A 27930-nucleotide genomic window follows, 5' to 3' on the forward strand; every position below is an offset into this window, starting at 1 on the left:
AAGTTGAGGATAAGAGAAGTGGAGAGATAAAGTGAAGAAGGGATAAAGAGAAGATCTATACGGCCGGTTCCATATCATATTATAATTCTTTCCGTAATAGGGAAGTTTTGATCCCATCTGTTCGTGGAATAGGTATAATCGAATCACGTAAAATTTTTGTCTTGTCTTTATTTATTTTTGCATCTTTTATAACAAAAATCTGAATTTGTCAAGGCTTTCTTCTTTTCCCTCAAATTAAAACGCGTCTTCTGCATGTTCCCAGGAAATAATATTTGCTTGAATCCAACGCCCCCTGAGCACCCGTACGCATGTCCAACCGTATTATCACTGCCGTCCCAACGGCAAAAGACGCGCACACATTTCCGACCGTCACCACCGCTCCCTTTGCACGTTGATTCTCTTTCTCTCTCTCTCTCTCTTCACGGGCATTTCAATCGGCGGAAGGCCATCGCGAGCTGGTATGTCTTCTCTCATTTCCAAATCCTAAGAATTCTTCAATTACCATCTCGACTTTGTCATTCTTTTAGTCTCTGTGTGTGTGTGGGTGTTTTTTTTTTTTTTTGTTCTCTTGCAATTCTTTATTCCTTCTTTCCCTCAGTTATTCCAACGGACGGTAGGTTAACATTTAGAATGCAAAAAGACGTCGTTTTAGGCGACATAATGAGTACAATCTAAATCCACATTAGAATACTAAATCCACATGTGGTGCATTTAAAAACTGAAACTTTCTTTTCTTGTCAGTCAAAATGTATGTTACTTATGTGCAGTGCAACTTAAAAATGAGACCGTTTGGGCGCAAGGGTTCAGATTTCTTACGTTAATAGTTAGAAATGATGTTGTGATGGTTAGTGCTGTTTGCGCAGTGGATGGTTGGTGTGTTTAGGACTATTAAAATCAAAATATGAACTGATTAAATGCTAATAGTTGCTGTATGGATTAATTTCTACTGTTGCAGAGTTTTGAAGCAGGGGAAGCCTAACTTAGAATAAATCCATTATTAGATTAAGTGAAATGACTGAATAATTTTGGAATGGGTATTCAGTTTGTAAGTTGCTTAATTATTATCTTTTTTACTATTTTCTTGCAACGATGGGGGCGGGGTACTCCTTTAGTTCCCACCTTCCACCATGGTCTTAAGTTTTCACGAAATTGTTGAAATTTCTGTCAAAATTTTTACTTTCCGTAACCTTTGGAATTGAAATGGCATTCAATTCCCATCTGACATAGTATCCTTCCAAATTTAAACAAATCATCTGAAATTTATCATAGGCTCAAAATTCATCTTTATTTGTGTAATAGATAGTATTTAACTAGTTTATGAACTTCATTTACATTAACCAAATATGTTTAAGACACATATTATGTTACGAATATGTTTAATACACATTATATAACAACTATTGTACCTTATACACGATATAGATGTATTTAATTTGTATATATTAGTCCTAAAAATTATATTATTACGTCTATTAACCATTTCTAAAATTTCATAGAAGAATTTTATGCGTTTTACTAATTTTCATCATCACAGAAACTATTCGCATGTATATGTGCATGTGGGACTAATATTGATTTGAGCATTGAGACATCACGAGGGTTAGGTCAGCTTACCCCCAAATGACATTAATTGCTCTAAGCTAAGAGCATGACTCAGATTCAAGTATTGAGACTAAAATATCCTCTGGTAGAGCTCCCTTCCCGCCTCTCTCCCTCTCTCTCTCTCTCTCTCTCTCTCTCTCTCTCTCACACACACACACACACACACACACACGCACGCACGCACACAACACACTCATGATGTGCAACATAGAGACGCATCCACATGCACACTCAATGCGTGGAAACAGCCTCTTGCAAAAATGCAAGGTAAGGCTGCGTACTATAGACCCATTGTGGTCCGCCCCTTCCATGGACCTCACATACACAGGAGCTTTCTGCACCGGGCTGCCCTTTTTTTGTTAGAAAGTAAGAAAAGGAATAACTGGTACAAATTCCTCAAAAAGGGATGTTGTAGAGGTAGAGGAATTAAAGAACTTGTTAAGAGAAAGTGAAAATTCTTTGTTTTCTTTTAAAAGCAAATGGTCACTTACATTAAGGTTCTGTGGCATATATTTTTGATATGAATATCATAGATTTTTTGGAGTGTCTTGTAAATGATTTTTATCTTGCATATGGGTAAGCACCCCATTGCCCATTGGCTAAATTTATGTCATTCTTGTTAGAAGATAATATGTTATTTTGGTAATTAGGTGGTATGAGTAGGAGTATTTTTGTTCCTCGCATCCAATTATTAATGATATATAAAAGGGCAGACCTGGAGCTGCACATAAGCTCTAGGAGATTGCTGACTTGTCTTGTTCCTCTGGTCTCTTCTCTCCCGCCTTTTTTTTTCTATGGATTAGAAAAAATGCATTAACAGCTGCCCAAAAGGGAACAGTGGAACAGGGAATTACTATAATGCTGTCTTCCAATCACTAACTAGGTTAGGCACTGGAACACCCCAAAAAAACCCAAAGGAATGGACCCAAGAAGAGGCCAAGTACATTGCTCTTCCCACAACAAACAAGATGAAGTTGTACAATCCTTGTAAATTCTCGCATTCATCCATAGGTCCACAAAATAGCCAAAACTGCATTATGCTAAAGTGCTCCTCCCTTCCTACTTTTGCTTGAACCCCAATATCTCACCAACATGAAATTGCCATCTGCCTGTAGAGACACCCAAGCTTCACCAAAACAAGAAAGAAAAGCATTCTAAATTTGAGATGCCATCTTGCAATGAAGGAAGAGGTGAGTATTAATTTCAAAGGGCTCATGGCACATCACAAACATGTTAGGCTTGAGGACCTTGAAATCTTTGACGAGTCGTGTGTTAATCTTGTTAAGAGTCACTGTCTAGGAGAAAAAATGAACCTGGAAAGGAACCTTAGCTGTCAAAATGATGTGGCTCCAAGGGCAAAGGCTGGGGAAAGGAGGTTTGAGGAGGTGCAGGAGATTGGACGGGTGGACAAAGAAACTTACTTTCTTCCTGTAGCGAGATTCTAGGAGCTAGAAGCATATGCATCCACTTCTATTCCTTTCTGCTTGTCCCTTGTCAACTCTTAAAATAGGTATCTCTTCTCTAGTTTGGGAGTTGTTTAAGGTTTCATCTTGTTAGAGTTAACTTTTGATGAGCGAAAAAATTGGTTGATAAGCATGATTCATTACATATGTTTGATATATATTGTGCTCTAACATTTGGTAAATACAGATGAGTTTATAAATGCTTTTACAGATGCATTTAAAAATGAGTTTACAAATGCATTTACATATGAGTTTATGGATGAATTTAAAAATGCATTTATAGACGATATTATAGATGCATTTGCAGATGAGATTACAAATGTATTTACAGATGCACAATTGAACTAATGTTCATTTGGAGATGTGTAGCAATCAACTCACTAAATCGTTGGTATGTGAATTAATTCTGATATTATCTGTGTTGATTGAAATCTTAAACAGATGTTGCTACTCCTTGACAAGCACTCCAAAGACTCAAACTTTGAATTTAGAAGGCAAGGAAGATTTGTCAACATATGGAAGTTTCCATACTTAGTTGTTAAACCATTTACATGGATCTTCATGACTGTTGGAAATTAATTGCTGAATAAAAGATGTTACACAAAGAGGAACCTAGTGACATCTATAAATATGAGCACAACCAGTATGAACAAAGTGGATCAATTTACACTATCTTGAAGATTATCATGTTGCCATTCTTTCATGTTTATTGTCCACTTCGTTTTTAATTTTGATTTGAAGGTTCTTGACATTTTTTTTTGCCTGATAGGTTTAGACCTTGATAAAGGCTCTCTAAGTTCACAAATTCTAATATTCAGACCATGTGTGTGAGTTGGAAATGACCTTAAAGGCTTACTTTACTTGTTATTGGATTTGGGTGTAAACCTGATGGGACTGTGGTGTCCCGAGTGCTGAGGCACTCGTGTTTTTAGGTGCAATTCTGGTGGGACTATGGTGTTCCTAGTGCTGTGGCACTAAGTTTGGCCAATGAGCCGTGTTGTATTCAGGTTGTTTTGGCTCTAGAGGGCTATGTTGACCCTGGTGTTGAGCCACGTGTTGTTGGTGGTTGTCCAACAATTACGATGTGTGTTCTGGTTCATGTAATACTAAATGTATTAGTGGAAAGCTCAAACTAGTTAGTTTTTGGAGTGGATGTAGGTTAAGTGATTGAATCACTGCAAATCTTGCTTGTCACTCTATTCCCTTCTCTATTTTGTGCCTTGATCCTATGATTCGATTTCATTGTCTTATTAATTGATTTAGTACATGCTTGATCTAAATATTGTTTTGAAACCTTCATTGAATATATCTTGATTACCTATCCAAGCTAAGTTTTGATATAATTCTCATTACTAGTAAATAGCTAAATTGATCTCAAGTTCTAAATTCACCCAATTCGACCCCCTCTTAGGAGCCAAACTAGATCAACACATCTCTTCTTCATAGTTATGAGCAACTCTTGTGGATGTGTTTGGCTTGTGGTAGCTCGTAGCTTGTTGATGTAAAGACTTTCACATGCTATTTCATGTGGACTCCTATTGTTCTTCTGATGTTTCCTCTTATTGATTGTCGAGTGATGATACTGTTATGATGTTGGTGTCTCGTGGTCATGCCTACATATGCTTTTAGCTTCTGCCTGTTTTTTTAATTGAGTGTTTGTACTATTGTTTAACCATCTGCATTTCTTAGTTGTGGTCTACTCTGTTTTGTGTGGTTAAAGCCGACTCAGGTATTGGGAACTATGTGTCTATGATTCCTCCTAGGATAACTCAATTCTATAGTCATATCTGCCTCTTGAAGTTCTGGACCTTTGAAGTTCTAGAGTGTTGCTTTGTGCTACTATGTGCTACCTAATTCTGCATTGTTACAGCCAATTGGTTGGATCCTCCAACTACATGTGGTGATCTTAGGAGAGAGTGTATATTACCACAAAAGGAAGGTCCAAGTATTTGTTGCATTCCCCTCCATCTCCAAATTACAAGGATTTCTGTTACTCTTAACATTCAAATACATCCATTAAATTGGTCGGATCCTTCAACTACTTGTTGTGGTCTTAGGTAGTTCAAGTATATATTAAAGAAAAAAGGAAGTCCAAGTATGTGGTGCATTCTCCTCCATTTCTAAATTCCTTGGATTATGAAGTCAAGATGATAGAGAATGACATATTGCTTGTGTGGTTGTGGAATAGCTTGGAGCCACGGATTGTGCAAATGTGATGTTTTGTAGAACAATTAGTGCCTTATGGAATTATCTTCGTGAAAGCTTCTCAGAATATAGAAGTCAAACCTGTGCTTTTCTCTTGTATGAGAAGTTTGTCAAATATGACTAAGGTAGATCCATCAATAAGTATTATAGCTCTCTCAAGGGTATGTAGAAGGAACTCAATATCTACCAAAGATCATTCCTAAGCTTCAACCCACCTAGAGTCTTACTAGTGAATCCATACCATCCATGACTACAACTTATGCTAAAATCCAATGGATCATTAAAGATGACTTTGTCCACTCTTCTTAAGCTTTTTCCTATAGTAGTTCAACTATGGTTGGATTTGGCTCAAACCATGGTAAAGGAAGTATTGGAGGAAAAAACAAGGTTTAGATGGTGACAATCGCAAAGGTAGCGTATAAGGATGAGGAGTTCATCGTGACAATTCTCGTATTTTTGGCAAGGAGAACCATATTGTTAGTTGCTATTGAGATCTCCATGGGGAACCAATTTAGGCCAATAAATCTCTTGCCTAAGGTGATTCTACTGTTGACACTTTGACTACTCTTGGCCACTCCATAGAGACTTTAGTACATCATCTATTGTGTATCAAGAAGAGTATATCAATCTTGTCCACATGGTTCAACAACTCTAGACTGGGTCTTCTACATCTAGTGCTATTATGGCCCATTCAAGTACAAGGCTTCTTGACTCTTCATCCTCCTTGCCTTAGGTAATTGATTTAGGTGCCTTCTCCCATACGACAAGCAGTCCTAATTTGTGATCCTTGAAACCCATGATTTCATACTTTCAGGTTGCTATTGTTTGGTTACGTTGGTTTGGTGGAGGGCTTGCGAAGGATGGCTTGTATTGTTTTAATATAGACACTTGTTTGGGTTAGCCATCACTTAAAAAACTCAACAATTTTTCCCCTTCTTCAAGTTCATTTCTTGTTTTGAGTGCTGAAGATGCCAATTAGGAAGCCCATTAGGATTTCTTTTCTGCCGGAAGTCAAGTTTTATGGTAAATCATTGTTTTCTATTATTCATTCAAATATTTGAGGTGCATGTAGAGTCGAGAATTTGGATTGGTCATCTCCTCTGTGGATGATTTTTCTTGTGTGGCCTATATCTATTTGTAAATGACAAGCCTAAATTTCTTAGTCTATTCACTCAACTCTACCAAGAAATAAAAACTCAGTTTGGCTTTGGTATTCAATTTTCCATTTGATAATGCACTTGACTTTGTTCAAAATGTGGTTCAATCTTTCTTGCTTGGCCAAAGGGACTATACATCAATCATCATGTGTACATAACATTTACTTGACATTGCATGGTCTGTACTCTTCAACCTGCATGTTCCTAAAATCTTTTTGATTGATGCTCTCCTTAGAGCATGTGTTTTGCCTTATAGCATTCTGTACTCTTCTACATGCATGTTCCTAAAATCTTTTTGATTGATGCTCTCCTTAGAGCATGTGTTTTGCCTTATAGCATGTCTCCAGCATTCTCGTGGGAGAGGGAAGGAAATTCCCTTCTTCGTCACACACCTAGAGACACCTATTCTCTATTGTGCCTTGTGTCTTTGGGTGCACATGCTTGTTCTTGTTGCACATACTGATGAGAACAAGTTTTCTCTCCTCGTGTTGTGTGTCTATTCCATGCACGAGAACTCAAAAAGGATATAGATGTTATGATCCCCACACTCGTAGGAACTATGATAATGTCATCACTTTTTTTGGGGATGCCTTATTTCTCAAGTGTCGTGTCCTTCTTAGATGAATATGTTTTTAGTCCATTAACAACTTTCCATCTCCCCTTTGTGCATTAATCTTCCTGCTTCTACCCTCATTCCTCCGGGGGAAACTTCCACCCCTTTTCCCAATCCATTGGTGTTTAACTCATAGAAACAAGAGTTGATGAATCCCAACATGATGTTGATTTTCCTGTTACTGACCAAAAAGGTACCCAATCTTATTCTTAGCTGCCCTTAGTAGCTTTTCCTATTGCTCATTATGCTTCAATTCTTCACCTTCCTTTTACTCTGTAGGGCTGTAATCTATTCTATATGGTTTGGTTTCACCCAAAACTGATAATTGGACCATAATAATCAGTTCTTACATTTGAAAACCAAAATCAAACTATAAACCGTCGGTTCTATTTAAACTCATAACAGTTTAGAGGTTCAGATTTTTTTTCCCTCAGTTTTGTAAAGCTTTAAATCTTAAAAACTTGGACAGCATGTCCAAACAAAACATCATGCCCAACCTAAACATAAACCCCAAATGTCTTAAATCCCTGAAGGAACATGAAGGCCAGGACCCATTTTGAGCCAAAGCACAAGATGAAAATAAAAATGGTGCACTTTTATAATAGGATGAAGGGTCTTCCCTTCCTTCTTTTAGGCAATGTGGGACAAATGTTCCCAGCAATACACAAAAGCAAGTGGGCAGTTGGGCGCATGTCTTCCTCTCCCTTGTTTCCCTAGTCCCACATTGAAAATCAGTAAAATGGGAAAGCCTCTCCTTTATAAAAAACCTCACCCATCCTTTGTACAATGTTACCACTAAAACTCCAAATGCTGATGTAACAAATCAAATTTAAAATTATAATTTCAAACATGTATATAATAAACATAGGAATATATTAAAATGTAGATAAGTGTGAATACGTTAAAAAATCAGTTTATAGATCGGTTTTTTGGCTTGATTTTCTTGTAAGACCAAAACCAAAATTGAAATATTTTTATGCTAATTAAAATTGAAACCGAGAAACTGAACCAAACTCCTTAATGGTTTGGTCTTGGTCCTATTTTCGATTTTCTTGTAATTTTTGTACATCCCTAGTACCATGTGATCCTTTGCCTTGTCTATTTCATTTGTTTCAATCCCTTCCTCACATGTTGAAGTGCTGGTAACCTTGGGTTAAAGCATGCAATGGATCCATAATCGCATACCCTGACCACTCAAGGAACATAGGACATAGGTGTCATTGAGTCAACACAGTGTCTTCCAATTTAATCGAATGACTTAATTCTTAATTGATTGCCAAAGGGTACACCTAAACATATGGTATTGATTATTTTAAGACCTTCCCTATTAGTGGTTACATTTTGTTTGTGTATTGATCTTGTTTGCAATTAATTGTGGTTGGCCCATATACTAGTTGGATGTGAAGAATGCCTTCTTGTATTGGGCAAAAAAGAGGTGTAAATGGAGCAACCTTGTGGATATGTTGCTTAACAGGAGAGTGGGGAAGTCATGCAGGTCGCATGAGGCCATTTATGGTCTTGATTAGTCTCCTCGAGCTTAGTTTGATGAATTTAGTAAGGTGATCTTTGTGTTTGGTTTTATCTACTGCTACTCTTTACGTAAAAAGGTGTGGTACTAATATTTTATGTTGATATCATTATCACTTGCATTGACTAGAACTGGATTGCAGATGTAAAACACTTAGCTTCAAACAAAAATTTCAAATCAAGGACATGGGTATTCTTATGTATCTTTCTTGCCATTGAGATTTTACAGCATAAGAAAGGGTGAACGTTTCTCAATGAAAATATAACGTGGACTTGCTTAGTGAGACTAGTATGTAGATGGATACTAACATGAAGTCTTCTAGGGTTGTTGGAACAGATTTCGAAGACAATTATTGATGCACGTAGTGGGTTGGAAGGTTGATTTACTTGACTACCACTAGATTTGACATGTCATTTGTTGTGGCTGTAGTGATTTAGTTTTTGGAAAATCTCAAGTAGCCATAGAGGGATGGTTATCTACTTGATTGCCACTAGATCTGATATGTCATTTGTTGTGGGTGTGGGGATTTAGTTTGTGGAAAATCTTAAGTAGGCACAAAGAGATGTTGTTTATAGAATTTTGTGGTATCTCAAAAGCTCTCTTGATAGAGGTGGGATTTTATTTTCAGAATTTTTTTGTATCTCAAGAGCTATCCTGATAATAAATAAATGTAATAGAAACTATGAGATCATGGGTTATTTGTATGTAATTGGGTTAGCTACGTTGAAGATCTAAGGTCTACTGCTAGATATTGTAGCTTTGTGGGTTGTAATCATGTTACATGGTGTAGCAAGAAACAAACGAGCGTAGCAAGATCTAGTTTTGCTCGTACTTTTTGGTAACAAAGTCTAGATTTATTTTTTGATAATGTGTTTTGTCTTCTCATAGACTTCTTTGTAACAAAGTCTAAATATGTTTTGTGATAATCAAGCTGTCATTTACATTGCCAGCAACCTAGTGTTTCATTGGAGGACAAAAACATTGAGGTTGACCCTCACTTTGTGAGGGATGTTGTTTTGGAGAAGGTTGTCAATAGTCAAGACTCCAAGAAATTTGTGCATCAATTGGGAGATGTTTCAACAAAGTCTTTATTTAAACTCTCCTTATCTAAATGTTGTAACAAGCTAAGGTTATGTTGGCCTTACGAGGCTTAACATCTTGTTTTGTTGCTAACAAACAAGTGGAACTTAACATATTTGGTTAAGTAATGATATTTCAGAATTTAAGAATGAGAATTTTAAAGATGAGTCACAAAAATGAGTCAAAGCATAGATGCAAAGATGATATCTATTAAAGCTTGAAGATCATGAGAGTGTGGATTTTAAAGAGAATGTGCTAAAAGTTTAAAGTTTGAAGACAAGAGAGCCAAAGAAAAGCAAAGTAAGAGAGCTCAAAAGACAAGCATAAAGACTCAAGCGCCAAGAATGTCCAAAGTCCTAGAAGTCTTTATATAAGTGCTTCATATTTTAAATATCTTTTGAAATATTTTTGAAACTCTTTTAGGGTTAAATATAGACTTAGAGACCAGTTTTTTAAGACTTTGGAAAGTATTTTTGAAAAGCCACATTCAAGTTTTTCAAATAACAAAAGGTTTAAATTCTTAAAAAATAAGAAGTTTTGAAAAAATTTACTGGTTAGCCGACTGACCAGAATACACTGAATTTTCCCAGCCGACTGACGAATATATCAAGTTGAATATCTGCCTAGCTGACTGACAATTTTAAACTAAGATCAGTCAGCCAACTGACAATTTAATGGAATTAAATTTCTGGCAGACAGAAAGGTCTCAGCCGTCTGACCCTGTAAAAATACCTACCCAGTTGCCTGTCCAGCTGACTAACCCTACGGGAATTCAAATTTTGAACTTCAACAGAAAAATTCTAAAAATTAGTTTTTCAAATATGAACGTTATCAAAAATTTGTGGACACTTCAAGTAACTTGGGAAACAAGGAATCTCATCCTAAAAAGTCTATAAATACTCCTTTAAACCCAAGAAATCAAATCACAAGCAATCACACAACATTCAAGCATTCAACTCTCAATCTCTCACAAAGCTCTTTCTTGCTCACACTCCATCTGGGAGAATTCATCTGAATTGCTGCTGATTCATAAGCCTACGGTTCTAATACTAAGTTTTCCCAATCACTAAAGAACCATTGGTGATCTCTTATCTTGAGCCTCAATTCTATTTCATTGTGATATTTAAATTTTTGAAGTACATAGTGTTAAATATTGTACTAATCTGCTATGTTTGAGAGTGTTTTTGTATGCAGCGTTTATTTCATACTCTTGTAGTTCTTGGACGATTCCAGGTTGTTGGATTGTTGACCAAGCGTGGAGTATCGCTTGGAGAGGTGCAGCTTTAGCCTATTAAAGGAGTGACCGAGTGTGGGGTATCACTTGGAGAGGCGGTGCTCTTGCATATTGAAGGAGTGTGTAACAGTTTTGTTCCGCCTTGAAAGGAACTGGTTTAGTGAATCCTTTGGTGGTTTGCCAAAGGCGAGGACGTAGGCTGGGGTTAAGCTGAACCTCGTAAAAATCCGGTGTCACTCTCTCTGTTACTCTCTTTAATTTCTAGCAAACATATAAACTACGTGGATGATTTAATTTCTTAATCTTATATACTACGTAATTTGAAAATTAAGTAAACTTAAGTTTAATTTTGATTTGGGATTGCAGTTGGAAATTGGAAGGGAGTACGTTGGTTGATCAATACTTTGCGGAAACCTTAAAGGGAGTACATTGATTGATTAACACCCAAAGACAAATTAACTAAGAGTTTATTTAAATTCTTAGTTGTTGGGAATTTGAGTTGTGGTTTGCATTGAAGAAATAAGTTTCATTACTACAGGGCTTGAATCAAATACATAGGGCTGTTAACAAAAGCAGAGTATTGTTCTAAAGCTTTCTTGATTGAATGATTTGATTGATTGAATATATTGTGGTTGAATGGTTTAAAGTTTGGTTGATTGATTGTGTGGTTGTGGATTGAATAAAAGAGCATTGAATTTTGTGTGATTGCTAAATCAACAAGAAGTCAAGAAATCTTTGAAAGAATTTAAAAGAGGTCAAGGGAATATACCGAGTCAGTATAAAAGGGAGAGGGTTAATAAGTTAGCGCAAGAAACTAATATTAGATTAGCAACTTAGAATATAGGGAATCTTATAGGTAAAAGTATGGAAATAGTGGAAATAATGTTTAGAAAAGAGACAAATAGGCAGGAGAGAAAGTTAGAGAAATTGAAAAATCAAGACTTAAACTTTGGTAATTTAGTAAAGAGAAACATAAAAATGGAGTCAGAATTATTGTAGACAAAGACCTAAAAGATAATGTAGTAGATCTTAAAAGAATAGGGGATAGGATAATTAAAATCAGGATAGCTTTAGGCTTGGAGATAGTGAACATCATTAGTACATATGCTCCCCAAATAGGCTTAGCAGAAAATCTTAAAAGATAATTTTAGGAAAATATGGATAGTATTATACAAGGGATACCAATGTCTGAAAAGACATTCATAGGAGCTTATTTAAATGGTCATATTGGAAAGGATAATATAGGATATGAGAGGATACATGTAGGCCATGGATATGGAGATAAAAATGAGGTCGAGAATACAATCTTAGATTTTGCTACGCCTTACGATTTGGTTATATTGAATACTTGTTTTATAAAAAGAGAAGAACACTTAATAACTTTCAAGAGAGGGTATAATAAAAGTCATATAGATTTATTCTTAACTAGGAACAGAGATCGTCTATCTTGTAAGGATTGTAAAGTTATCTCTGATGAAAGTATGGCTACACAACATAGAGTCTTAGATATGGAGTAGCTTAAATCAACAAAAGAGGACTAGATGGTAGAACTTGAAGGGAGATAATATAGTAAAATTTAAAGATAAAATGACCAAAGAGTGTGGGTGGACAGTAGAAGATAAGGTAGATGAAAATACGGTTTGGAATAAAATGGTTAATGCTATCGTAAGGATAGCAAAAGAGGTTTTAGGTGAGTCCAAAAGAAGATACTCTGGTTGTAAAGAAAGTTGGTGGTGGGATCAAGAAGTCTAAAAAGCCGTTTAGACAAAAAGAAATTGATATAAAATATGGAAAAGTTGTAGAAATATAGAAAATCTTGAAAGATATAAAGAAGCGAGAAAAATGAAAAAAGACTATCAGTGAAGCTAAATATAGAGCTTATGATACTTTATATACTAACTAGATACAAAAGAAGGAGAAAAGGACATTTATAAACTTGCTAGATCTAGAGAAAGAAAATGCAAAGATTTAGGTGATGTAGAATGTATAAAGGACAAGAATGATAATGTCTTAAATAGAGAGGAAGACAAAAAAAGAAAAAAAAGGAGTGGCAAAGATACTTTGATAAGTTGTTTAATGAAAAATCAAAATGAAAGATTGAACTTGGAAGTGACAAATGAGAAGACTAAAAATAGGAGATTTATTCGTAAAGTTAGAGTTCTTGAAGTTAAGATGACATTAAAAAAAATGAGAAATGGGAAATCTATAGGATCAGATAAAATACCAATTGAAGTTTGGAATTGTTTAGGGGATAAAGGAATTATTTGTTTAACCAATCTATTCAACACTATTATAAAAATCAAGAAAATGTCAAAAGAATGAAGGAAAAGTACGTTAGTACCTTTGTATTAAAACAAATGTGATATTTAAAACTGTAATAACTATCGTGGAATTAAGATTATGAATCATACGATGAAATTATGGAAAGGGTAATTGAACATAGAATATGACTAGAACGAGAATTTCAAGAAATCAATTTGGTTTTATACTTGGGAGATCAACAACGGAAGCTAATTATCTTTTGAGAAGTTTAATGAAAAAGTTTAAGAGAAAGAAGAGGGATTTGCACATGGTTTTTATTGACTTAGAGAAAGCATATGATAGAGTACCTAGGAAATTTTTTGATGGGTCTTAGAAAGAAGGGGGTTTGCAATCGATATACTGAGGTCATTAAGGATATGCATGATAGAGTAGTGGCTGGCATTAGGACTGTCCCAGGGGAATCTAGCTGTTTTCTACTCGCAATAGATGTACATCAAGGTTTTACTTTGAGTCCTTATCTTTTTGCTTTAGTAATTAACGAACTTATTAGGAATATCTAAAAGAGACCCCTTGGTGTATGTTGTTTGCAGATGATATTGTGTTGATTGATTGTAGTTGGAGCGGAGTGAAATCTAAGCTAGAACTTTGGAGAGCCACATTAGAGTTTAAAGGGTTTAGGATAAGTAGAAATAAGACAGAATATATGAACTATAATTTCAGTAATGTAAGGAGTAGCAACAGAGAGAAGATTAAACTTGATAATCAAGAGATTAATAATGCTAATAGATTTAGATATCTTGGACCTATTATGCAAGCTGAAGGGGAAATTGAAGAAGATGGAGTACATAGAATTAAAACAGGTTGGGTAAAATGGAGGAGTGCGTTAGGTGTGTTGTGTGATCGTAGAATACCCTTAAAATTAAAATGAAAATTTATAAGACGGCTATAAGGCCAGCTATGCTTTATGGTTCAGAATGTTGGGCAACTAGACGTAATATATGCAAAAAGTTAAAGTTGCTGAAATAAGGATGTTAAGGTGGATGAGTGGTTTAACATTAAAAGATAAAGTAAGAAATGAGCATATACGAATAATTTAGGTATATCACGGATTGAAAACAAGATGAGGGAGGGGCAGCTTAGATGGTTTGGGCATTTGAAATGCAAGCCTAGTAGAGCACGTAAGAGGAGGAGTGAGTTATTTATTGTTTCTAGCATGAAAAGGGGTAGGGGTAGACCTAAAATAACTTGGAATGAGGTAATGAGGAAGCATTTAATATCCCTTAATCTAATAGAGGAAAACTCTCTCGATCGGATGAATTGGTGGAAAAGGATCCATGTAGCCAACCCCACCTGGTGGGACTTAAGGCTTGTTATTGTTGTTTGTTGTACTATGTTCTTATAGTTTATTTGCTTAAATTGGCCTGCCATGAAGTGGGATTACTTCTCTAGTCATTAATATATAAAGAGGGCATACCTAGAGCTGTAGATAAGCTCCAGGGGACTGCCAACTGGTCTTCTCCCTATAATCTTTTCTTCTTTCTCATCTCCCTCTCTAAACCTAAAGTGTTTTATTTTCTTCATTAAAACTTCAATTCATTTCAGATTTGTAACAATGCCTATCGTTGTTGCCACTGAGCTCTGAAACATAAATAGATTGCATTTTGGTGTTGCCAGGAACTAAAAAACCACATAGGGGTTGTTATTTCTCTTCCATGTTACAAATCTTAGGGTTGCTAAGTGAGAATGTACCATAGCTTGGATGCTCATTGTTGCACCAAAGCTTTGCCACATCAAGATCCAATTATAATTTAATTTTACAGCAATAAATGAACACAAAGATAAAGTAGATTTAACATGGTTCTGCAAAGTATATTGCATACATCCACTAATGAAATAATGTACAAAGAAACAGTGAACTGTGGAGAAAATACCAAGTCCAATCGACCCTGTTCCTTGGTCGTCATGTTTGAACTTTGAAGTCTGAACAGCAACCTATTTTCCTGCTCTGCATGTTTGAGCCCTGAAATCAAATGTGTCTTCTCTGAGGTCCATCTCCTTCTTGTTAGTTTTAATTGTTGGCTTAGGGAACACATACACATGCACGTACTCTTCTATTGCAGCTGACACTCATTTAAACTCCAAAATAAGGCATGCAAATTTAATAATTTATGCATGCTTATTTTGCCTCCCAAAGCTGTGCGTAAAGGAAGATGAAACTACTTTAAATTCTACATCCACAAGGAAACTTTAGGAGAGGTGCTATTAATAATCTCCCCAAAGGAGGATTCCCACACAAATCATCACACACATACAGAGTTCAGACATGTGTTGCCCCACCTCAATGTGGTTCATGCCTAAATTGTCTTTTATTCTATCTTGCTGTTTTGTAGTGTTGAATCTGGATATCAAATCTTAACTAGTTACTATTTATAAATAATTTTCTAATGGCCATCAAATTCCTGTGGTGTTACAGATGTAATTTTCTTGTGAGCTATCTTGAACTTCCTGAGGGATAGTTGTATCTTATTTATCCTTTTGTGTTTTTGAACTTTGCAGCATGGGTTGAAAGACTGAATTGCAGCTTTACACTGCTAATCAACACAAGTTGTAATACCTAATGCTCCATTTCTTGTGTTTGAATATGTGTTCCTTGATAACCAGTTTCAACATGAGTTTTTGAACATGCAGCTTGAGTTTTGAGGCAAAAAATGCCAAATGTGGCATTTATCAGAAGATAGACTCCTATGAAGAGTTATGTTTCTAATTCTTTTCATGCGCTCACCCTTCTTAAGACATTGATTTTCAGTCACCAAGCAAAAACACAATTGCCACATGATTGAGTATTGAGATTCTGAGGGCCTCACATATGTGAAATAAAAAATGAGTGATGTAGGTGCTGATTGCCCTATTTTAAAGGCCAATAAAATGAAAAAACCTGAGGGTGATGGAAGTCACTGTGCTAAAGATGCCATGCCTGGCTGTGATCTTTGGACAGATGGACTTATTTGTGCTTTTGAGTTTGTCCAAAGTGATAGGAAGACAATGGGGTCAAACTCTTATTCCAAGATCCATAGCACAGGACAAACAGATGGGGATAATTCAGAGAAACAAGTGCATACCTGTGGACTAATTGAAGCTTCTGCGCCAAAAATGGAGGGGAATACTTCACTGGAGTCTGTATCCTGTGCTAAGACAGGGAGCAGTCAGACTATTTCTTTAGATGCCCTCAAAGATAATCAGACCTATGAATCACACTCTTTTAAAAACATGGAAAGATTCTCACGTGGTCATTGGGTACCAATTGGGTGGGCGAGAATTTCTGAGCTTGTTCAATTGGTGCAAATCAATTCTGGCTGGGCTTCACAGCAGTTTGAGTTCATGGATGAAGATGATCTTACTGTTGCTGATTTAGCAGCTCCTTACTGGGAGCGACCAGAAGGGCCCACATGGTGGTGCCATGTGTCTGCAAGTCACCAGTTCATCAGTACATGGCTTCAAAATGCTCAATGGTTACATCCTGCCATCAGCGTTGCTTTGAGAGATGAAAGTCGGCTAATAAGTGAGAGGATGAAATACCTTCTATATGAGGTAGCTTGTTCAATATGAGGATTGTCTCATCTCTTAGTTGAATATTTTTTTTAATGAATTATTTTATTATAGTTATTAAGGATCATATGATTATCAGCATGCCCTTTGGTGATGTTTTGACAATCAAAATAAGTGCTGTAAGTTATTTGAGGTTAATAATAGACATAGTATGGTGAATGGGATTCTGGGAAGTTGTAAACATTTTTCTGATCTCAATAGAATGTTCTCAATATGTTATACCTAACATGAAAAAACATAAAAAGTTTTTAGGCTCTAGAACCATTTTTCTAATTTGTAATTGCAACTTGCCTGGGGAAAACAGAAACCTTTGGTTTATTAAACTGAAAATATGGATACTGTAATTTCTTCGCAATAATTTTAGTATAATTTATGTCACCAACTTGTCTCTTTATCTTTTTGTACTCTGTTTCTTATTCTTATTCTTGTCATATAAGAACTCTTACATAGTTTGTGATTATTTATTTAATTTTTAAAAATAATTCTATCAACTTGTTTTTTTTAGTGGTCCATTGGGATGCCCACTGAGCCCAGGCTACACAACCACCACTGGAAGAGGGGGGGGGGGGGGGGTAGGGGGCAGTGGTGCAGCACCATCCCCCTTCCCTAATCTCTCTTCACCCCATTCCAAGGTTTGGACCTCTGACTTGCAACATGTAAATCCCATGTCAAACAGTTGGGTGTCTGCTAGTGGACTTATTTCAAACTGTTTCCAACAAATATGAAAGGCTATCTAATTTTTCAAAGCCTTGGAGCTGTTTCTTAAGTTTTATATTTGATAGTTTTTTTGAATAGGTAAGTGGTGGTTGGGGTGGTTGTGGTTTAAATGCCCCAAAAATGCAGGGTGGATGATCCTATTTCTACTGGGCCATGCCGTACACATCCTCAATTAGGAATTTATGTTGCTTCAAAAAAATATCCACTGGGAATCCATGTCTGAATCATAAACAGGATCATCTAACTATTGGCTCATTTTTAGTGGATTAATATTTCAAAACTCAAGTTTCATTCAATGGGTCTCAACAATCTAAAACAGATCAATTGCATAAAAATACTCTCACAAGTTAAGTCCGGAGTGCCTTATTATCAATGACATATAATTTTTGACATATATTATCTATCTAGTAAATTTGATCTGTCAGTCAGGGAGCCTAAATCTTGTTGCATGGCAGATTTATATTGAAAAATTAATAATTCTATGATTTTAAGTTGCATGTAGCGAGTGTAACTTTCTTCAATGCACTGCAACAAACATGATCGAGTGACCAATAATGCACAATTTGTTATCATTAGGAACGGTTTGCTACACATTATCACAGGGTTTTATTTACTACATTAAGCACATGCTAAAATTCAGTTTTAGTGGGGAAGTTTATACAATCTGATCTGGATTCTCCTTTTTCTATCTTCAAAATTATTTTACTATCATTTAAATAGTGCTCCCTTTCTCTCTCTCTCCACAGACACACACACTTGGTTTATACATATATACTAGTCCCACCGCCGCCATAGGGTCCTGGAAAGGTGATTTGGATATGGACCCAATCTTTAACATATTTGCAAGGAGAGGCTGCTCTAAAGGCTTGGACTCCTGCAATTTGTCAGCTACTATTTTCTTCATTTTATTTTTAAGACATTCTTGACTATTGTGAACCCTTCTCAGTCCCCATTTTTTTGTGATAATAAAATTTTTAGAGATGTTATAATTAATGGAGAAGATGCTAATCGCGAGGATTCAATTTCGCAGCCTGCTTTATCTGTTTCGGTTAGGACTCACATTGTCATTATGGATGATGATAGGATGGCAGCTTTCATCTTTAATTACTTTAATTCAATCTTATAGCCCAAAACTAAATCACATCAAATCTGTTGGATTACCACATTACCTAAAAGCTTAAGCTGTTAGGTTATTGGCCAACAATTTATATCAACCTTTAACACTTCCCTGCATGTGCAACAGATTGAACATGGAGAGTTAAACAAATGATAAATAACATCCATTACAGGGAATGAGATTTTTTGACAATCTATAAGCCCAGGTAACGTGTACAACAAGACTAGAACCCAAGGCCTCCTGGAAATTATGGTTTTGATAACCATGTTGGATTACCATGTTAATTAAAAGCTTAAGCTGTTTGGTTGTGGGCCAACAATCTCTTTCCAGCTTTAACAAAATCAATTTCCATTTAAGTTATATGATCTTAAATTATGAGGTTGGTTGTGCTGCACCACGTATCACTGATGGTTTAGATATTTTCATTACCAATATTGCCACCCTTACTAAAATCTGGAATGGCCACAACTCCTTAGTAACATCTAAAATCTCTACAGTATTTTATTAAATAATTACATTTAGTCAAGGTTAAGTTGGTTGCTAGTTTTTCAGAAATTCTTTTTCTGATAATTGAACTAAGTTAGTTTGTTGTCACCATGCGGAGAAGAAAAACTCTATGGGATCTAATGGGATCTAAATTTTAAATTCCTTAGATTTGAAAAAAAGAATATTTCTTGTTTTTATTTGCAAGAGAACTGATAATACAAGGTGTAAGACTTTCACGACAATCCCAAGGATTAGTTTCCTAATCAATATTATGATATTATTGCAAAGATTGTTTATTATGGGTAAAGCACAACTTTGATAGAGACATGTTTTATGTTAAATTTCTCTTCCAATTTATGACATCTGCTATGTTTTATGCTCAATGATATATGACAGCCCAATCTTTGAATGATTAAGCATCTTTAAAATGACGTGACGCTGGATCCGGGTGGCCCTGTTCTTTAATTGCTATACTTCATTGCAATATTGTGCTTATATTATATAAGTGTGTGGACCTCTGGAAGCCGAATGGATTTAATAGTGGCGAGTGTAAGGAGGATGGTTATGTGGAGTATTTGTGTCAACAATTCCATTAAAATGCTGTTAATTCTGATGAAAAATATAAAGGTTGGTATATATTATTTTACCAGACATCCATGAATGGTCAATTCTTTTCTAATCCTTCACAATAGGAGCAATGTATGTGCAAGTATTTGAATGTTGTTTTGTTTTTCTTGTGCATCCTCTAATTAGATGACAGATAATGTGGCAGATACTTCAATGAGTTATCCAGTGAATGAGACAGTTAATTTATGAATGACACAATGAATTTGCCTTTGGACTTTCGTTGAGTCTATTCTTGTTGGCTAACTGAATATGCTTCATTTATTTATTCAGGTTCCAGTTAGGGTTGCTGGAGGTCTATTGTTTGAGCTGTTAGGGCAATCAGTTGGTGATCCATATGTTGATGAGGATGACATCCCCATAGTACTTAGATCTTGGCAAGCACAGAACTTTCTAATAACTGCATTGCATGTTAAAGGATCTGCATCAAGGATAAATGTATTGGGTATCATAGAAGTTCAGGTTGTTTCTGCTTGATGAATATCTTTTTGACAGCTTTCAGTGTACCAACAAATCTAATACTCAATTTGCATGTATGCTCCAATTTTGCTTATTTTTGGTTCATATTTTTGTGCTGTACTCTGGTTCAGGAACTTCTTTCTGCCGGTGGTTATAATGTACCAAAGACAGTGCATGAACTCATAGCACATTTGGCTAGCCGACTTTCTCGATGGGATGATAGGTAATCAAATCATCTCTTATTTTATATTTTTGTCAAACAATGTAAGTGTAAACAGATTGCATGGATGCAATTGTTGTTAATGCTTGCTTGCAATTGGCATGTTATTACATGCATTCAAAATGGGGAAAAAAATCTCTTAGTGATTGTTGTTGGAGAGGAACTGAACTTATAGGTGGCAACTTAGGACTGGCAAAACATTCCAATTTGAACTTGAATTTTCTGGGGCAGCATGAGCGAGATCACTTATCAAGAAGCAGATATGGAAAGAGTCAAAACACTTGAAACAGGCAGATAATCCATGCAAACACTTGGTTAAGTTCTAGGGTAAGGTGCACTGAGAAAAGTTCTTCACCATTTAGAGCTTTAGTAGACAGCCCCTCAGAAGCTAAGCCATTTGACAAGAACAGTCTAACAAAAAAAAAGGGGCAGCCTGGTGCATGAAGCTTCCACGTACATGGGGTCCAAGGAAAGGGCGGACCACAATGGGTTCATAGTACATAGCCTTACCTTGCATATGACAGAATAATCTTGGAAGGCCATTCCTTGCTCTTTACTCTTCATTAGTTCCTTTACTCATCAATTATACAGTCACAGAAGCTGCTCCCTAGTTTCCAATAGACGGAAGATTAAGATGTGCCAACAGCTTAATAGTTCTTTACCTAAAGAATATCCATGTAGTTTTACAAATTATAAGAATGAGGGTTGATCAGATGTAAATCTCATTCCTTGTTCCCTTATTTCCTTATCTCTTCATTTTTCAATACATGCAATGTATGGACAACAGTGAGAATTCTGAGATTTGCTCATTTTCAAGGGAAAGCTTGTCTTGAATTATTAAAAAAAAAAAAAAAAAAAATCAATTTGACTTCTTGCTATAGAAATTAATGTGTTTTGATTGTATAGTTTTTATTTAGTTGAATTCCTCTCTTCCAAAGTGACAGTAGTTTTTTACATGGAAAGAAATTATTAAGGGATCATTGATTGTTTGCAAGGTAGAGTGGAAACTTTTGTGAAAATCAAACTTAGATATAGTTTTGCTACAAAGATTTTTGAGCTGCAAGTATAACAACATGTTCAGAGAGTGAACGGAGTTGCAACTGCTTTGGCTAATATGTGTCATAATGTGTGGTGATGCTTCAACATTCTAGGTGTATAATTGAAGACTTGAGAGAGGCTAGTAGTGGAGGGAAGGGGGCCTAGGAGGGAGCGCAACAACCCCCCCCCCCCCCCAGCCCCGCCAAAAAGAATATAAAATTTAAATTTCCCAAGATGTTGCCCCTAGTAGAAAACTACATTTGAGCCTATAATTGTTTGGAGATGTATATGTGTGTAGAAAGTTACTCCATTTTGCCCCTCTAGAGATAAATTTCTAGCTCTCTCAATGAAGAAGGCAGTTATATCTAAATGCATTTCTGTTTAGTTTCTTTAGCAAAAAGCTTTCTAAGACAGGTCCTTCGGCCCTCTCTTGTTAAATCTTGGCTATTCACAAAAAGAAAAATATCCAAAAAAAAAAGAGTTATTCTTTGCACAAAATCCTTTCCAAAGTCCCTACAACTAGGCTCATAGTCATTTCCACGAAATTGTTGAATTTTCCGATTTCCGTCACCCTTGAAATCGAAATGGCATTCGATTTCCATCTTGCATAATTTTTGTTGAAATCTCAAAAAATCATCCAAAATTTACTAAAATCTTGAAATTTAAACAAAAGTTGTCGAAATTTTAACTATACGATGAAATTTTGTCAAAATTCAAATGAGAAATTTAGGAGTGAAGTGAAATTTCTATCTTGATTTATTTTATAGAAACAAAGGATTATTACAAGTGTTTTTGAAATTATATGAAAAAATAAACTTACTGTAACATTTTATTTAACCATTCATGTCTAAATTATCATTATTTGTATAATAAAAAATATTTGAATGATTTATGAATTTCATTTGTATTAATTGAATATGTTTAATGTGCATTACCTTACAAATATGTTTGATACACATACTATTTTACTACTTTTCTTCCTCATACAAAACATAGATGTATTTAATTTGTAATATATTAGTTCTAAAACTTATATTATTATGTTTGTTAACCATTTCTAAAGTTTTGCAAAGAATTCCATGCTTTACTACTAATTTCTGTTATTTTTAAATCGAAATTGAAATTTCCGTACTTTTTGAGCTTCGAAATTTGAGTTGAAATTGAAATTTAAGACCTTGACTAAGCTCAAACATGCAATTTCGGAAGTTGTGTGCAAGTTGGATATGGAGAAGGCTTTTGACCATGTAAATTGGAATTTTCTGTGTACATTCTCAAAAGTACGGGTTTTGTGGAATTTTGGTGTAGATGGATCCATAAAATTATCTCTACCTCATCTTTCTAAGTACTACTAAATGGTCACCCTATTAATTTCTTCGTATCATCTTGTGGTCTTAGATAAGGTGACCCCCTTTCTCCCCATTTGTTTATCATGGTCATGGAAGTTCCGAGTCTTATGACAACTAATGCAAATGAAGGCAGCCTACTCTAGGGACATGGCATCGGAAGGAATAATGACTATGAAAATCACCAATCTACTTTTTGCAAATGATACAATCATTTTTTTTGTGAGGTTGAGCGAGAGCAATTATTTATCTTAGATGCGTTCTTCTCGAGTTTGAAGTAGTTTCAGGCTTAAAAGTGAATCTAGGCAAAGTGAGATCATTCCAATGGGGACTTGTGATCGTGGACCTTTGCTTGCAAGTCTCCTTGGCTAGAAGCTCAAAGCCTTCCCTATTACATATCTTGGCCTCCCTTTAGGAGCTGAGTTTAAGGATAACGGTATTAGGGACCCCATTGATGGCAGGTCGAAAAGAAACTCATCGGTTGGAAAAGGATTTTTTGGTCAAAAGGCTGCAAACTCTCCCTCATTAAAAGCACTCTGTCTAATCTCCCAATTTACTTCATGTCTGTTTTCCCTATCACTAATACGGTTGCCAAGAGAATGGAGGGTATCCAAAGAGTATTCCTTTGGGAGAACATGAGCCAGGTTTTCAAATGTCATCCAGTTAAATGGGGTGCAGTTAAGAAACCTTTCCAAATGCAGGGCTTTGGCCACATATCCCTTATTATCGTTAATAAGTCCCTTATGGAGATATGGCTTTGGAGATTAATGACAAAGAAAAATCATTTCTAGAGGGATGTCATTGCTTTCAAGTATAATCTCCATCATAATGGTTAGACCCCAAAAGATACAAAGGAAGCTCGCAGTAGTGACAGCACAAGTGTTTGGAGATTTATTAGAAGAGGATGGGAGAATTCTTCTCTCTCATCTACTCTCATGTAGGGAATGGAGAAGATGTGTTCTTCTAGCATGGTATTGGTTTGGGGAAACCCAACTCAGCTTCTCTTTCCCTTCCATATTCAAGCTTTTTTGTGACAAAGATGCCCTCATTAGCCAACACACAGAGTTCACTAGTCAAGGGATTGTTTGGGATTTTCTCATGATTAGGAATGCTTTCAATTGGGAGCTTCATACTTATAGATTTTTTCAAGAGTCTCCATAAGATTCAGTGCACTGTGTCAGGCCAATATTGATGAGCCAAAATGAGTATTGAGGTAGGAAACTTCACGTTCAGCTCATTCTACAAACACTTTAGCTCCCTGGCTGAAAGCAGCTCCAACGTCCCTAGGAAGCTTATTTGAAAAATGGCAGCTCATACTAAGTTTGCCTTTTTCACATGGGAAGAAACTCTTAGGAAGATCCTTTACATGGACAATCTTAAAAAAAAAAAAAGGCTTCTCTCTTGTCAATAGATGCTTTTTATGCCTGGAGGAGGCAGAAATGGTTGATCATGTCCTTCTGCATTGTTCATGAACCAAGAAATTGTGGAACTTAGCCATTTCCATGGTCAATCAGAAGTGGGTCTGTGCAGCTACGATGGAAGGTGAACTGTGGACTTGAAAGGGATCAAAACAGATAAGGAAGAAAATTTCTCTCCCTTATTCCCCTTGCTGTTTTTTGGGTGGTGTGGAGAGAAAGGAGCTAGAGACCTTTAAGGAACTTTTTCTCTTATTCAAGCTGTCATCGACCAATGGATTGCTATGTTCTTTAGCTGGCATTCTGGGATGTTGGAGGGACTCCTTTGTAATCCTTGATTTCTTGATACTCTTCAGTAAGGGATGTTTCTCTCTTGTTGCTTCCTTGTACCTGGGTGGCATCCCCACGATGCCTCTTTTTAATGAAATTTCTCTTTGCTAATAAAAATAGTAATATTAGCAATAATAAAAACAGTAACTGTGCAATAAATACTAAAAAGTCAAAAGAATTATAGCTTAAGACAAGTGGATTCCTTTTGTGTTGCAGCAAAGGTTTTGATAAATAGTATAATCTGAAGCTTGGTTTAAAAGTTGATTATAAAGTAATCTGACATTGATAATTGTGATTTTGGATGAAGTTAAAAAATTTATTTAACAAACTAATATGGAAAGTGTAAAACTTTTTTTTCTTGGGAAATTCAACTTCATGTGCATTTTATATTTATTGTCAACAAATTTTCTTTTTCTTTTTCACCTAATTGACATGCTTGAAGTAATGTACTATGTTCGTACTTGGATGTTCTGAAAAATAGGCAAGAGTTCTTGCTCAGCTTTGGACAAGTGCAGGTAAAGAATTCATGAGGTTAAAAACTCTCACTTTGTTTCTCTATGGGGAGTGATAGCAAATGGTGGGCTTTGGATTCTTTTGGATTATTTTGTTTCATCTGCATTCTTTTATTTTGAAAGCTAATATTCCTTTCAATGTCAAGGCTTTTAGTTGTATTGCAGTCTCAATAGCATTAATATTAATGAATTGTTACTAAGGATGTGGCTAAATAAAGCATTTTTTAAAGGCTATTAGAGTGTGACAACCTTCCCAACCACTTCTGGAAATTCATCAGAATAGGGTAGAAGACCTTCTTTTCTCACATTCATTTTAGCATGGGAAATGGGGCAGATGTGTTTTTTTTGGCATGAAATCTGGTCTGGTGGCTCCCGGCTTAGCACCCCATTCCCATCTATTTACAGGCTTGCCTGCAATAGAAGTGCCCTTCTTTACCAACACCAGGAACACTCAAACCATAGGACTGTTTGGAACATTCCCCTGAATGTTTTTGATTGGGAGATTGATACTTTTATTAATTTTTACGGCAGCCTTTACAATGTTCAGAGCCAGGCCTCCTCCAATAAATTTATGTTGTCCCTGAGCAAGGAAGGAACTTTCAGTCAAATATTATTATAACCACTTTAGCTTCCTGGTGCTGTGTATCAATTCTTTTCCTTGGAAGTTCATTTGGAAAACAGCAGCCCCCTCCAAGGTTGCTTTTTTCACCTTGGAGGCTGCTTTGGGAAGATCCCCACGCTTGACAACCTCCAAAGAAAAGGCTTCTCCATTGGAATTGGTTTTTCCTGTGCCTTGAGGAAGCAGATCCTATGGATCACATCATCCTTCACTGCTCTGGACCAGTAATCTCTGGAGCTTGGCCATTTCCATGGTCAATCGGAAATGGGTCATTGCAGCTTCAGTTGAGGGCCAGTTTTGGGCTTGGAAAGGGATCTGCTCCAACAAGTTCAAAAGGGAAGGGTTCTTTCCCTTATTCCCCTTTTGCTATTTTTTAGGCAGTTTGGAAAGAAAGGAAAAAATGGACTTTCGATGGGACTGGCTCTTCTCTGCAAGCTGTCAAGTATAACTGGATTTGTATGATCTCTAGTTGGCATAGTGGGATACCTGAGAGGGACTTCTCTGTATTCTTGATTTCCTCAATGTACTTCAGTGAATTGTGTACTGTTTTTCTTAGTTTTCACTTTACTTGACTGATATCTTCTTGATGCTCAGCTTTTTTCAAATAAATTTTCTTTGCTGATAAAAAATCAGAGTGCAGAGACCAATTCTCATTTGTTTTCAGAATGTATTTTTTCTTGAGGGAATGGAATTTGTTTAGCATCTTTGTGGAGTAGCGGCATTGGCCATCCTCTTTAGGGTGTAGGCATCTCTGCTTCAGGGGTTTTGGTAGTGTTGAGGACAGGAATGCTCTTTAGATATGTACATTATTTGTAGTGATTTTGTGCAATTGGCTGGAGGGTAATGCTAAAATTTCAAAGGGTTTGCTTCTTCCCCTGATCCTTTTGGAGTAAGGTGGTCCTTTTAGCTTCTCTTTGGTGCTTATGGATAGCTATACTAGAGAAGTTTCTTTGGTTGATATGCTTTGTGATTTGGAGTGCTTTGCTTCATTAGTTGCTTGTCTCTTGTTTTTGTTCCCTTTCTTCTTCCTGATTTTCTTTGTTTAGTGGAGGATGCCTTATCCTTCTTGTTTGTACCTTATCCAACTTTATTTTATTTTATTTTATTTTTGAAGAAAGTAAGCTGGTATACATTAAGCTCAAGGGAGATAATACATAAAACAAATCAGACTAGAAGTCAAAAACTAGCCTTAAAGCAGAAGTAACCTAGCATTGAAAACAATAGGGCTAGGTGTTTTGGAAGGCAACTCCTTGCCCCTTACATCAAATAAATTTCTTTCACAATAGATTTAGTATTTATAGAAACATTTTCATGGAAAATAAGATTCCTAGTATGCCAGATATGATAAATTCGAACTGACCAATGCAATTGGCTGACCCGAGAGAGCAAAGATTTATGAGAGCTTAATTCTGTAATCATGTCCAACTCATGTATCCAAGAATCTATTGGCTTTGTGAGCTGTGACACAGCAGGTGTCAAATTTGTCAAATCATCTTGTCTATGTTTTTTTTATTAGTGGACAATTCCTTATCCTCCATGCTTGTACCTCTCTCCTTGTTTCTTTATTTGTACAAAATATAGTAAAATGGTTATACAAGAGAATGGAGTTAGCAATATGATAATTAGGAGGCGAATAAATGTAGCTTATTTTAAAGAGAAACTGTGTGGGTAGGGTTAGACTTGAGGGAGTTTGAAAATATAGGATATAAACTTAAATAAATAATGGGATGGGATAGTTGTAGATGAAAACTTAAAAAGGAAAAATGCTGTAGATATGAAGAGAATAGGAGATATAAGGCTAATAAAGCTTGTTAAGGAGGGGACGTTATTGACATTGTCAGAGGATATGCGCCCCAGGTGGAATAAGACAAACAAGTTAGCCTTGAATTTTGTGAAACATGGATATTATGATGCAAGAAATAGCAGGATGGGGAAATCAGATATGGTGATCAATATCATTCCTGTGTGAACTGTGATCTTATCATTATTATGTTTCAAAAGTAGATAATCTTACAGGATTTTGTTTACACTCACTTCTCCTTTTATGTAATTTATTATTTTAGACTATTTCGCAAACATATTTTTGGCGAGGCGGATGAAATTGAATTGAAATTTATGAACAGGTATTTCATTTTTTACAATTTTTTCTCCGAAAATGATTTTGCTATTTTGGTTTTATGTACTATGTTATTAACAAAATAACTTTGCCTTTGAACAGGAGAAATCATGAAGATCTGCAACTTTTCAGTGTAATTCTAAACCAAGAAATCAGAAGGTTATCAACACAGGTATGCTTCTTC

The 27930-nt window shown here is 35.9% G+C and overlaps 1 protein-coding gene across 2 annotated transcripts in view; it reads left to right on the top strand.

Moving 5' to 3' along the window:
- Positions 1 to 212: 212 nt before the first annotated feature.
- LOC131144952 (uncharacterized) overlaps positions 213 to 27930 on the top strand; it is a 57151-nt gene continuing 29433 nt past the window's right edge. Inside the window, exons 1-6 of one of the 2 annotated variants that reach the window (XM_058093938.1) lie at positions 213 to 458; positions 15701 to 16732; positions 19968 to 20156; positions 20285 to 20376; positions 27694 to 27753; positions 27849 to 27918. In XM_058093938.1, coding sequence (XP_057949921.1) covers positions 16025 to 16732; positions 19968 to 20156; positions 20285 to 20376; positions 27694 to 27753; positions 27849 to 27918 — 1119 coding nt within the window. In that variant the 5' untranslated portion in view covers positions 213 to 458; positions 15701 to 16024. The remainder of the gene's footprint in view (positions 459 to 15700; positions 16733 to 19967; positions 20157 to 20284; positions 20377 to 27693; positions 27754 to 27848; positions 27919 to 27930) is intronic. The other variant, XM_058093937.1, reaches the window with a different exon arrangement.

Source organism: Malania oleifera, chromosome 12 (genome assembly GCF_029873635.1).
Source record: "Malania oleifera isolate guangnan ecotype guangnan chromosome 12, ASM2987363v1, whole genome shotgun sequence".
NCBI lineage: Eukaryota > Viridiplantae > Streptophyta > Magnoliopsida > Santalales > Ximeniaceae > Malania > Malania oleifera.